Source organism: Pimephales promelas, chromosome 5, assembly GCF_988280905.1.
Source record: "Pimephales promelas chromosome 5, fPimPro1.hap1.1, whole genome shotgun sequence".
Lineage (NCBI taxonomy): Eukaryota > Metazoa > Chordata > Actinopteri > Cypriniformes > Leuciscidae > Pimephales > Pimephales promelas.
In genome coordinates, this window is record NC_142773.1 from 28,561,463 (window position 1) to 28,575,210 (window position 13,748).

General features: G+C 36.3%; 1 protein-coding gene across 6 annotated transcripts in view; it reads left to right on the forward strand.

The window, feature by feature from the left end:
• ctnnd2b (catenin delta 2b) overlaps positions 1-13,748 on the forward strand; it is a 75,235-nt gene that overhangs the window by 41,640 nt on the left and 19,847 nt on the right. For 4 of the 6 annotated variants that reach the window (XM_039677319.2, XM_039677321.2, XM_039677324.2 and 1 more), the window contains 3 exons: positions 1,384-1,633; positions 4,394-4,450; positions 13,122-13,254. In XM_039677319.2, the coding sequence (XP_039533253.1) occupies positions 1,384-1,633; positions 4,394-4,450; positions 13,122-13,254 (440 nt within the window). The remainder of the gene's footprint in view (positions 1-1,383; positions 1,634-4,393; positions 4,451-13,121; positions 13,255-13,748) is intronic. The other 2 variants (XM_089131247.1, XM_089131246.1) reach the window with 1 other exon arrangement.

Below are 13,748 nucleotides of genomic sequence, written 5' to 3' on the forward strand. Positions count from 1 at the left end.
TGGCTCTTGTACAGACTGTGCATTTATGAAATAAGAGGCTTGTTTCAGCTTTATTTTTGTTCAGAATAGAAGTGTTTTCCCAAGTGCCCAATTAATAGCTGTGAGCAACCAGACATCATCAGTATCAGATAGTAACAAGTTTTGCTTTAAAGGTTTTAAAGTAAATGTACTTGCGTTCACATTTTGTTTTATCAGTTGAGCTGGACGTAATATATCATTCCAATTATAAACCATAAAAGCACAGACTTTCCTGCACTTATATTACACTTTTGCAGGCTGAATGGGTTTCTACTTGTACAACCATAACAAGCAGGTATGCAAGGAAAAGGAGCAGTTCAGTCAAAAATAATTGACTCATTTAATCACCCTCATGTTGTTTCAAACCTGCATGACTTTCTTTCTTCAGTGGAAAATAAAGGAAACTATTTTGAAAAATGTCTGTTATATATATATACTGTATATAAAGATCCCCAACGCTTTTCAAAATATCCGCTTTTATGTTCCACAGATGAAATAAAGTAATACAGATTAAGCATGACATGAAGACGAGTAAAAGACGAGTAAATGGTATTTTAAATTTTGGGTGAACTATACCTTGAACCTTTGTTATCAAATTTGTGCACCTGACTGGTGTTGAAAGTCAACATCAAATGCTGTTTGTTAAAACTAATTTTTCTTCCATAACCTTATAATGTATTTCCGGGTCAAACCGAATATGGATTATGCTGTGGAATATGGTATGGATTCAGAATTGATTAGGTAAATCAATACACTCAAGTAAAAGTACCATTACATTCCAAAAAATGTAGTGTGAGTAAAGTAAAAAGTTGAAAAATTGTAGCTTTCTAACGGCCATCTTTATAAAATCAAAAAAAAAAAGAGAGAAAAGATTACTTTTTATATTTATAATATTGTGTATAGATGAATCGTGCACACCAGGCTTGTGCAAAAAAAAAAAAGAAAGAAGTAAATGTCCGAGTTGACTTTAAAGCGGGAATGTTTCCAGCCCGGCTCTGAGCTCCAGTCAGCTGGAAAACTCTGCCGTCAGGAAGAACAGCCCTCAGTGGTGGTTTCTGGGTAGCTATTCAATTCTGAACAAAAGCAGGCCAGAGAGAAAAAAACTGTTTTGCATTGACACTCAGACAAGCTAATAAAGCACCTACTGAAGAGCTATCATTATGGGTCAGTTTGTTATTTCGATGGTTTAACATCCTTTCTGTTTTGTTTTGCTCCTTTTGTCCTCCTCCTCCTTCTCTCTTTTGATTTTAATACCTGGTCAACATGTAATGTTTTTCCCACCTTTTGCTGCACCCAAAGTACCAATGAACCAGTTTTGTGACCAGGTCCTGAACTTTCTGCTCTGTCCCTACTCTCCTGTTGTAGCCCCTTCCTCTCCTGGTGTTGAATCCATACACTTGCAGCGCACTGGAAGCCAGAACGCCACGGGAACGTTCCCCCGTTCTGGCTACGCTACTGGCCCAGGTGCCTCCACCGCAGACTATGCCAACCCCTATCGTACACTACAGTTCTGCCCCTCCACAGACTCACCCTACAGCAAATCGGGGCCTGCTTTGCCCCCGGAAGCTACCCTGGTCAGGTCGCCCTCCGTGGACAGCATCCAGAAGGACCCCAGGTGAGTCCTTCCATTGTCTAATACATCTTGAAAGAACGGCACACGGAGATCTGACCCAGTTAGTGAGAATTAGAGCCGAATTGACGTGCTGTGTGATTTACAAATCAAATAGAGCTTCACATGCACAAAATGTCAATAAAGACATTGTTGGGGAGAGTGGTGGAAGCTGTGCCACTGTTAAGTTTAATTTGTGCTTGGGCAAGGAGAAATGAGAACTAATACATCTAATGACATTTCAGAATGTCTAATGGCAACTGTAACAGAGCCATGGTATGACTTCTCCAAAAAAAAAAATGTATGTGAACCATTTGCATTTTTTCATAAAACGGCCAAATGACTGTCACTACGTATTTGAATTTTGTGAAATAATTTCCGACATTTTATAAAATTATTTTTATCGAAATGTTTGTCTCTTGTATTTGGTGGTAATGTTCACTATCAGTATTACAAAGCAACTGACAGACTTTGTCCCAGAGATATGGTACCGTTCAAAGGTGTAGGGTTTGTAGGAATGTTTTATGTTTTTGAAAGAAGTCTCTTATGCTTACCAAGGCTGCATTTATTTGATCATACTGTAAATACTGTAAAAACAATACATGGAAATATTATTATAATTAAAATAACTTTTTTTTTCTATTTTTGCAAAGATGAAATTATCTACATTTCAACAGAGATTATTCCAGTACTTCAAAAATTGTTATATTATGGTGCTTTGTGACTCAAGAAACATTTCTTTCTATCAATGTTGAAAACAGTTGTGCTGCTCATTAAAGTGTTTTTCAGCAGAAATATTTTGTAACCCTTGAATATCTTTTTCTCTTTTTATCAATTTAATGCATCCTTGCTGAATGAAAGTAAAAAAAAAAAAAAAATTACTGATCCCAAACTTTTGAACGGTTATGTACCTAATTAAACTTTTACTAAAAAAAATCATAGTTTTATACAATTAAAATTCATCCATGTTTAATATATTTTAAAATTAAAATCCTCACTATTTATCTTCATCTTTCAATCACCATCAGCTGTAGGCTATATGATTGGCTCTTTTCAAATATATGGTCACATGTAAAAATAAGCAAATAAATAAATGTGCAGTTTGCGTGATTAACGGGGTGACGCATCTTTTTCCACTCTCCTCTACAGCATGAATCAGACTTCACATGACCTCACTTCCTGTAGTACCTCAGATTGCCTGTGTACTGTATACTAACAAAATCCAAAATCACAAAACCTATTGCACATTTGTCACAAATTAAACATACTTCAGGAATGATTGCGCATGATTTTATAGAGAGGTAGTCAGTTCCACCTTTTCACTCTATCTTTATATTGGTATTAAGCATATTTTTGATTTTATCTTGTGACATTAATTTGATGTGCTGAGAGGCCATTGACAATCATCTCTTGTGAACTAAAGTACCTTATGATTTCTCTTTTTTTGTTTGTTTGCTTGCTTTTTCTGCTGAGTTGACCTTGTTTTAGTTGATTTTTGCCATCCCTTCTGTTTAACCCTCATTCTTTTGTTTTTCTCCCATGTCTACTCACTGCTAGTGGTTATGGTGGAGGTGGTATGACGTGTGATGCATTGCATTTACTGGCTGCAAACAAATGCACAGATATGCACAGACAATTTGAAACTGTTTCAGAACTTGTCAAACAATGTCGTCTGTTATGTTTGGTTGTCTAATAGTGTTTGGTATATTAAAGGGTGGGTCTGGCAACCATACCGGCCGCAGTTTATCCCCAAAATACTTGCAAATTAAATGTAAAAAAACAGCATTTGGTTCAACTAACAAAATAATTGGTTTCAAAATATTGTATATACATAAGGCACGGCATTATAACATATTTTACATCTTATGAAGAAACAGGAACATCTAGATCAGAGGCATTCAAACTTTTTAATGACACCAAGGAACCATAAATGTGATAATCGCTGCAATACATTTTCATGTAAATAACAGTTTTTAATGTGTGAAATATTTGTACATGAATTTTAGTCCTATTGCACAAGAAACACTATTAGTGCTATTACTGTTTCCAAAATTAAATAGATTTTATATATTCTCATGTTCTTAGGCCAAAACAATAACAATAATAATAACAACAATAATAATAATAACAATAATAACAAATTATTTGGACAGTTTTTACTTTGTATTGAGTTGGCAACATTTTTTTCTACTCACTGTTAAATTAATATTGGACATCTAAACATTAAAAAACATTTTCAATTCAATTTAAATTAATGTTCAGGTTTTTTTTCAATGGAAAGATTTCGAATCAGTCTTTATAAAGCACAATAAAAAAATAATAATGATTTCGCATTGTGTTATTTATTATTGTAGTGTTCAATTAATAATTTACGGTTGAAAACCCCTGATCTAGATGATTGTCTTGAGAAATGTATTGGATTTTTTTTTTCTTCTAAAAGTAGAATGCAGAGGAATGAACAAATATCAGTATTTGCACTGACTGGAAATGTGAAACCTGATCTCACCCACAAATAAGCTATTGCAGGCTATGCTGTCTGGTTCACACTGGAATTATATGGATGAGAGTTATTTTCCATTATGTGAGACCCCTCTTTAATAAAAACCAGCAACAAATAAGCTTTATAGTGCATGTTGACAGTCAAATGTGTAATATGTTCATGCAGCAGCAAGAAGACAGCTAAACGTAAAATTATTATTTTAAAAATGTCAAATCCCTTTGTCCTAGACACCTACCCTGTCTCTCTCTCTGCCTGTCTCCTGATAGGTACGACCCTGAATTCCTTGTCTGGAATCAAAATCAAGCCGAGCAAAGAATGACAAAGTAATCCAACATTTATTTACATTTCTACTCATCCACAAAAGCACTGTTCTCCTCTCTACTCAACATCATATGCCTAGGCAGCATGACTGTGTTGAGACAAGCTTTGCTTTACAGAATATGTCAGAATATGTTTTGATGGATTTCCTTCCAACATTTCCGCATTGTGTTTACAAGAAGAGCACAAGGCCTTTATTCATCCACAGAAAGGTTAATTTGTGGTCTAAAGTTGATTGATCAGATTAATGGAGTGATAAAATCAAATAGTTACATTAAGAACATATGTTCTGATCTCTGTTGGCTTTTCCAGGAGTGATAGGTGACTTTCATAGGTAACCAGAGTTTGTTCATTGCTGCAAAGCATCACATTGTGTGTGTGTGTGCGTGTCTCCTGTTGTGTTGTTATTCATCGTTTTGTTATCATTTTATGTTAAAGCATGCTTATTATCCTTTTTTACTTTTATTTTACACCATTGTCTTCTTTTCAATGCAAGCAACAGCCATGATTGTATTGTTGTCTACCACATTGTGCATAATTGAAGTAGCCTACTGTATTGGCAACCAAACTTGTTAACAAGGAGATGGATATAGTTAGGTTGACATTTTTAAGTGTACTGAGTGAGACTACACTTGCAACATCTCAAACATTTACTGGTAGACACAGTTTCTGTCAAAATAGTTGCTACAATTTGTGTTAGTACAGTAAAACTACAGTAAAAGTGGCATTGGAAAGCATTGACATGAAATGAGGAATGTTATGAATGGCTCATGAATGATAACTGAATGTTCATTCAGTCAGTCCACTTTTATTATATTATTACCAAATAATATTTCAAATAAATAGCTTATTTTGAACTTTCTATGCTTCAAAAAATCCTGAAAAAAAGTGTCATGATTTCCACAAAAACATTTAGCAGCACAACTGTTTTCAACATTGATAAAAATAAGGAACGTTTCTTGAGCACAAAATCAGCATATTATAATGATTTCTAAAGGATCATGTGACACTGAAGACTGGAATAACGGCTGCTGAAAATTCAGCTTTGCCATCCCTAGAATCTTTTCATTCCAGTATAATATAGTAATATATGATTTATTTGACCATTTTGTGGAAATCAAATTTATGTGACTGTTTTGTTTAAAAATGCCAGAGGCATTTGCCTAGTTGAGGCATGTGGAAGCATTAATATAGTCTGATGCTGAGAAGTGGTTGATTCTCTGATCTGTGCTCTGAGTGGGTGGCTGGAGATGAAGTGGTCACTGAATGTGACAGAGACATTTCCTGACCTCTCTCATTGCAGGCAGTTCAAGCCGCCTCTCAGGACCATTCAGCATGTGTGTGCTGAATTCACAACACTGCTGACCACAATTTCCTAAATAAGGGGTCAACTGCGGGTCGCATGTTCACACCTTAATAGAGCTTACCTCTCATGGCTGCACACATCATATTTATGTGACCGTTAGCAGCTCTGAGTCCCCCAGTTCCTCTTGTGACTGTCAAAACAGTATATTATGGGCTTGTTATTCTGTTGGGTGAAAGCTGTCAGAATTAGCCATCTGTAATCTCAAACTTACTGCTGGTTAATTGCCCCACACAACATGATTTACTGAAGTAGAACATACTTGATGTTGGATCTGTAACAATATTACCTAACCCATAACCTGCCCTAAAAAAATCAAAAGAAAATTATATATTTATACAAACATTGTTCAGCCCTCTAAATGTATCTCAGGAGTGTTGTGTATGACCAAAGAAGAATGTTAATCAAAGGGCCCACTGGGGGAGAAAATGATGTTCTCGGATAAATCATAAAAAAAAAAAAAAAAAAGAAATGGCAATTTTGATTTCATTGCAACTTTAAATATAAAATGTGTAACTTACAGTATACTGTATGGAACTGACATCCATAAAGTTAAACAATAACAAATGTTTTTCCCCAAACATTTCCCCTATCTTCCATTGGTTGGACAAGCAAATAATCTCGCTCCAAACTCAGGGTCAAGCCGGTATTGCTGTGTTGTGGGAGTCAGTAAAAGGAATCGGAAAGATTCTGTCAAAATGTAATCACAATCATGTCCTCAATCATGTTTTTTTCTTTTGTCCATAATATAAATGACTCAAAACTATGTTGTTTTGGACCCAGTTGACTTTCATTGTATCTACCAAAATGGTTATAAAATTTCTCAAAATGGAATGTACCGCGGAAGAAAAAAGTTACAGGTTTGAATTGAAACGACATAAATTGAGTAAATTGCGACAGAATTTTTCATTTTAGGCTGGACTATCTCTTCAAGTTGCGATAGAAAAAAAGGTATTTCAACATCGCCTTTATCCATGACCCCGCAATTCTTGTTGAATCTATTTTGTATGTGCACCATCATTGATTGAGCTGAATTGTTGTTACAGCACTCGTTTTCTTTCAGACAAAAGCACGCCCCATAATGGAAGTGCACGAAGTGCATGTTTCATGTGCGTGAAGCTTATTCAGCGCTTTACTCGTGTTTGAATAGGAAAGCCAGGGAGCAAGCCGAGAGGACAGAGGAGCTCTATGCTCATTAGTGTGTTTGTTTTAGCAGTGTGCACGCTTCAGCAGCTAAGCCAGAAGCTAGAGCTGCGGTGATTACATGGGCTGGTGACTGGTCTTATTTACTCTGCTCAGCATGTGTAAGTTCTTTATTCATCTGCCTGTAATGCCAGAAGCTAGTTGTATGACATACAAACAGGCCTGCAGTGTGGCAGTTGTGTTGGCGCTGCACACACTTTGAACATGTGGCACGTATTAATGCCACTTCTTTCTATGAACAAGACATGATAGTGAACGGACTAATTGAGCAAGAATTTCCATGTATTAATCACATTTGTATTGCGGGTTTCATTACTTGTAATGAAACTTCAAAAACAAGGCCTTGCTTGATTTCCTAGGTTGTCTATGAAAGCCTGTAGAGAGACTATAGAGGCTTCCGTTCAATCAATGACACATGAAAGGAAAGCTACACAATGTTGAGGATAATGCCAAAAGAGCTATTCTGTACTGTAATGTGGATGTATCATAAAAAGAAAAGGGATTCATTCAAACTATAGTCTCACATAGCCAGATCTATAGTCGTCTATAGTCTCAAACATAGGATAATCATGCATAATATCATAACAGTTTAATGACCTCACATGTCAACAAGATGGCAGTTAATTGTTGCAAACTTATCCACATTTCTATAATCAGATGCTTTCTTAACTTGAGCAGTTGAGACTGAGGGGAAAGTTTGCAAAACATATTTACATATTTAAACTTGCTAATGAAATCACTGCCAAAAACATTTTTACTCATAAAGAAAAGCATAATGGAGATTAGATGAAAAGATACTGTGATGATAATTAAACAATTGTAGTTAAATAATATAGCAATGCAAAATATCTCTTTAATATTTTTTGTATTATTGTATAATACTGTTTACTACATTATAATGTTGCGATACAACATTAAAACTATTTATTTTAGTTGTTTTATACTATATAGTACTATACATTTATATTAGCCATTTATCAGTTATTGCCCATAATATGAAAATAATTAATGTCTTATTGTATAGGCCAGAATTTCAATATCGACATATAACGAAATACATACTGTTGACGATCATATACTGTATAAACATCATTATTTGTAGTATAAAGATTTGAATTATTATGAAGAAATAATTTAGAATAAATCCAATGCTGGTGATTGCCCCACATTAACTGATTACCAATAAACTGACATTTACTTTTTTTTGAAGAAAGATTCTGTGTACATTTCACCTAAAGACTAGCCTATATTAGATTTACCTCTGCTGCATCCCTTTCAAAATATCAATCCATTCGCTCTATTTCTATAATCATGTTCAGTCAAGCATCTTGAATGCATAATTTATGATGCTTTTATTTGGCTGTTTTTTTATGCCACGAAACATTCAGTAGTCCACAAGGGGCTTATCCTCTTCTTCCTCTGGCCCCGTGGGTTATTTCAGCTTTTGCGCTGCAGCATGAAGCTGGGTTTTGTGGTGTTAATGTTTCAGCTATGGGGATGAAAGATAGGCTCACCTGACTGAACCAGAACAAAAGCTTAAACAAAGACCTGTCACAAACAGGAGAGTTTGTCTCAATCCGGTGAGTGCTCAAATGTTACATCAAGCTCTGCTGAAGATTTTTTTAGGCTGCATGTCTTGCAAATCTTTTATAAATCCATGGACAACAAGACCCATTTTCACTGCAAATATTGGCAGATATAGGCACCATCAACAGTCATACAACCTCACAAATTCGAACACTCTCCATAGGCAGCAACTCTGTGCACCACACAAATAGAGCCTCCCACAGAACACTAAGTTGATCTCAATAGAGTTTTTGTAAGCCAACCTAGCATCATCTTGCTTCCCAATAGGATTTTTCCATTGGATTTTTGTGTTATCACAGAAAATAAGCTCTATGGCTTCTTACATGGCTTGTAAGGTAATCTTTTCATTTCTCAATTGCCTGAATAAAAAGCTAAAGTGAAGCTATAAGAGAACTACACCACAGCTGGCATGGCTTTAATGTCACCATTACTATACTTCCGACAATTATTTCAATCTATATTTAAAATCTTCAAGTTGGAAAGTCTGGTTTAGAATCATTTGCAGGAGTGTGAGTAAACATGACAAGGCTGTGAAAGCGGACTAGTAAAAATATGAATTTTCAAAAAAGTGGGTTAATTCTTGTGTATTTCATGTAGTTGAAGAAAATGTGTAAATATCTCGAGATTGTGTTCACCACAGACCTTAAAGGAGTAGTTCACTTTTAAAAAAACTTTTGCTGATAATTTACTCACCCCCTTGTCATCCAAGATATCCATGTCATTCTTTCTTCAGTCGAAAACAAATTAATGTTTTTGAGGAAAACATTCCAGGATTTTTCTCCATATAATGCACTTTACTGGTAACCAAACTGTTCAAGATCCAAAAGACAGTTTCAGTGCAAAGTGCAAACTGTTCAAAGGGCTTTAAATGATTCCAGACGATGAATAAGGGTCTTATCAAGCGAAACAACAATCAGTCATTAATTTTTTTTTAAGTTTTATAAGAACAAATGCTTGCCTTGCTCTGTACTGTGATGCGCATTCGTGACTCTCCTATTTGAACTCGTTCATCAAAATGAAAAAATCTTTTCCTGAGTCAACTCTTCATTTCATTCATTGAATGAACCAAATGGCACGAAAAAAGATTTGTTCATTTTGATAAACGAGTTCGAACAGGAGAGTCATGAACGTGCATCACAGAACAGAGCAAGGTGACTATTTGAGCTTATAAAACTTATATAAAACATTATATGGAGAAAAATCCTTTAATGTTTTCATCAAAAACCTTAATTTCTTTTCGACTGAAGAAAGAATCACATGGATATCTTGGATGATATGGGGGTGAGTAAATTATCAGCAAAAGTTTTTTTTTAAAGTGAACTACTCCTTAAAATACTCCTTTAATTCAGGCATTTAACCAAAAATCCATATAAAAAACCTTTTGGGAAAAATGTCTACTTGATTCTGGGTTTTAGAACTGCAGTACTCTATATTTGCATTTTCTTAAGCTAACTGGATTATCCTCTAATAAGCCTAAAATACATCACATGGCATGCACACATACTGTATTTGGTAAAATAAATACATTTTTATTTTTATCTACTTTTCAGTATTGAATGAATTTCTCGTCCACCATTTTGGTTTCATTTTTTTTTCACTGAGCAATGAATTTCCCATCGTATCTAGAAGGACACATGCTCACCCTTTAATTCTCCTGCTTTTTGTTAAAGTCTGTGTGCATACCTTAAACTACTGTCTATGTATGTACTCTAGGTATTTGGAACAGAGCCTCTTTCGTTTCTGACTGTTAAAATGAAGGTCAATGCTTAGTTTAATTGTATGGTTGGATCCTGCAGGTGAAGTTTAAGGGACAAACGGTTTATTAGTAGACCAGCCACCCACCCACAGCATCTCTCCATATAAGACCACAAGGGGTGAAATCACAAGTCTGAGAGCGCACAACGAAAGAGCTCTCTGTTTTCTGTAGCGTGAATGAGTCACTTCCCAGCCAAATCCTTCTCCGGCGTTGGCAAGGGATGATGTTTTTTTTGGAGGCCTGGGCTCTGAGCAGACGTTTGATTATTCATGTTTGGTGATTAATGGTAGGTTCATCCCTGCTTCAGCGGCCTGTCACAGTGACTGGAGCTGTGGTGGGGGGAGTGGCTTCACCCAGGCATTAATTGCCATAATGGGGAGGTTAAGGATTTGGCTGCCAGTGACAGACTTGACAGAGAGGAGGGAGTGTCACCAGGCTGCAGCAGCTTGCACTCTGTGCGTGTCCCTGTAGAACCGGCCTGCTGGGGAATGATTCATGTTTAATGATGCGAAAGAGGACGAGTAGGGTGCCATTACTATTCTGACTTTAATCATAAATGATATAGTCTGTTTCCAGAGCAGCAAATATCTAATAAATCTGTGTGCCTTGCTATGCACATTTAAATCATTACTACACGTTTAGTCCTCATGACTTATGTATGTATTCCTTCATGCTGTGATGCGGCATTATCTATAGATGTAGAGCAAAACTGCGACTGCCCACTTCTTCAATGGTCTTGGTAACAAAGATATTCCCCATTCCTTTTCTACGTTAATAAAAAAAAAATCTTCAATGACACAATCAACTCGCTCGCAGTTGGAAATCTGGAAAAAGATAGTTACAAGTCTGTTTATCCACCTTAATTTTCAAGTAAGCTATTTTCTGTGAATTTACAATTCATTAGCCACTATAGGTAAACAACTAGAAGAATTACTAGTGTGTTAATGATTACAATAATAATTAAACACTGACAGTCTCTTAAATGCAAGTTACAAAGCATTATTTATTGAGCTGCGACTGTTTATTATGGTTGGATTACGTTATTGTGTTATATTATCAGTATTATCTTTAGCTGCTTACTGTCAAAGCAGCTAGCTTTAGCTTTTTGTTTTGCTAAACACAAATGTCACTTCTTGAAGAACTCAGAAGCTGGTAAAGCATTGGGGCCATGCCTTTTGCTTTATTGCCGTCTATAATTACATAGGGGTAAACATTGAGTGAATAATTTCACTTTAGTGCACTAGTTAATTAACAGTCTTTTTAGAGCCTCTGTCAAAAAATGTACTTTCACTAATTAACCCAGTGTTGACTTGCGTGACAGCACCACATTGATTACCATATAAACTTCATCCATTTTACAGCCATTTTTGTGTTACGCTCTAATTACTGATTTACGCAAACATGATCAATTAGCCCGCTCCTGTGATTAATGACAACTTGCTGTCATTGCATCTAATGCATCGGAGAGTTTGTGGGCTGTGTGTTGGCCAATTCCGACTCTCCTTAATGCACTTGGTTCCCATTTTTTTTAAATAATGCTCTCAACAAAGGAGTTTAGTGAGATGCGATTTTAAACATGCCTTCATTTCTCAAGGTTAAACAATGGTAAAAAGAAACAAAGATACACTGAGAGAAAACTAAGTGCCAATCTTTCAGGATTATCTCCTTTTTGACCCTTTCCCAATGGATCCCATTCTTCTTTTCATGACCGCAATTGCCCTCTCAGGTTTACTGGACATGCTGTAATAAATGTTTCCCATGGTGCCTCTTACCCATAAATGTTTGTCCATCTTGTTGCTTTTTGGCAGCATTGCATTTTCTCTCTGCCTCCACCAATGTCTTGTTCTTCCTCTCTTCTCTTCCATCCTTCCTTTTGTTCTCTTTCTATCATTACCACCTCATCTCTTTCATACAGGATCACATCATTTGAATCGATTCCTCTTGTTTGACAGCCTCTGAAATGGTAGTAGCATAGAGACAGAGTTTTGCTGGTCTGAGAAAGAGAGGGAGAAAAAGACATGAATGTCAAACACAATGTTCTCCTCTCTTGCCTACATGTGGTATTCATTTTTTCACAGCAGACATCAGAATGGTATGTTGAATTTGTTTTTGCTGCTTACCTAAATCATGGTGTTGACTGATATTCAGAGTCGACAGACTCTGGGGTTTAGGAAATGCAGATATTCTCCTATGGGGTTCCAGGCACCTTAGGACTGCTCCAGGCAATATCACAGCTGTCACTGATACCCGTGATAAAGCCGACATTTCTGTGAGAATGCTATTGTCTGAATGGATTACCCATGATCTGGCGTTCTTCTGCGGAATGCATGAAAATCAGAATTCTAAAAATGATTGTTGACGTGTGGTAGCTGTAAAACCTTTGTTTCTCATTTTTTTTCTCCTTACAATCACTGTCATACATCATATTTTGAGGTTAATTTGTTCCCATTGTTTAGTGGCAGTCGTTTCTGTTAATTCGTATTACTCAACTATTTTCAAAGGAGAAAAGTGACAGAGGGAAATCACAGATGTTGGCAGAATGTTAGTGTATGATGAATTTGGTTTAATTAATTGTGAAGAGAAACATTCAGAGACTCCATAGAGGAGAATTTAAACAAATGATGTTTACACACCATAGAAGAGAAACATGCTGCTATATTTTCTGATAGACACCTTCACAAACATGCTTTTTTAATGTTATATTTTTTCTTTATGTGAAAGAATTGTTTCTCCGTGTTCACTTTCGTGTGTATATTTCCCTCTTTAGGGAATTTGGCTGGAGGGATCCTGAACTGCCGGAGGTAATCCAAATGCTGCAGCACCAGTTTCCATCAGTACAGTCCAACGCTGCCGCCTACCTCCAGCACTTGTGCTTTGGAGACAACAAGATCAAATCAGAGGTACCTCCTGCATGCCAACATCAGAAACATTCTGCATGTTTTGCATAGGCTATGGACTAATACATTCTTGCAGTGAGGATTTCAGCTTCATTTGAATTTCCATGCTGGTTCAGGCTGGTTTATGTTGGTTAGTGTCATTCCAGCTCAGTGGTTTTCAACTGGTGACCCAAAAACATTTTACATTTAAATTTATACACTCACCTAAAGGATTTATTAGGAACACCTGTTCAATTTCTCATTAATGCAATTATCTAATCAACCAATCACATGACAGTTGCTTTAATGCATTTAGGGGTGTGGTCCTGGTCAAGACAATATCCTGAACTCCAAATTGAATGTCAGAATGGGAAAGAAAGGGGATTTAAGCAATTTTGAGCATGGCATGGTTGTTGGTGCCAGACGGGCCGAGTATTTCACAATCTGCTCAGTTACTGGGATTTCCACACGCAACCATTTCTAGGGTTTACAAAGTACCACTGTACAGGCTGGTGGTG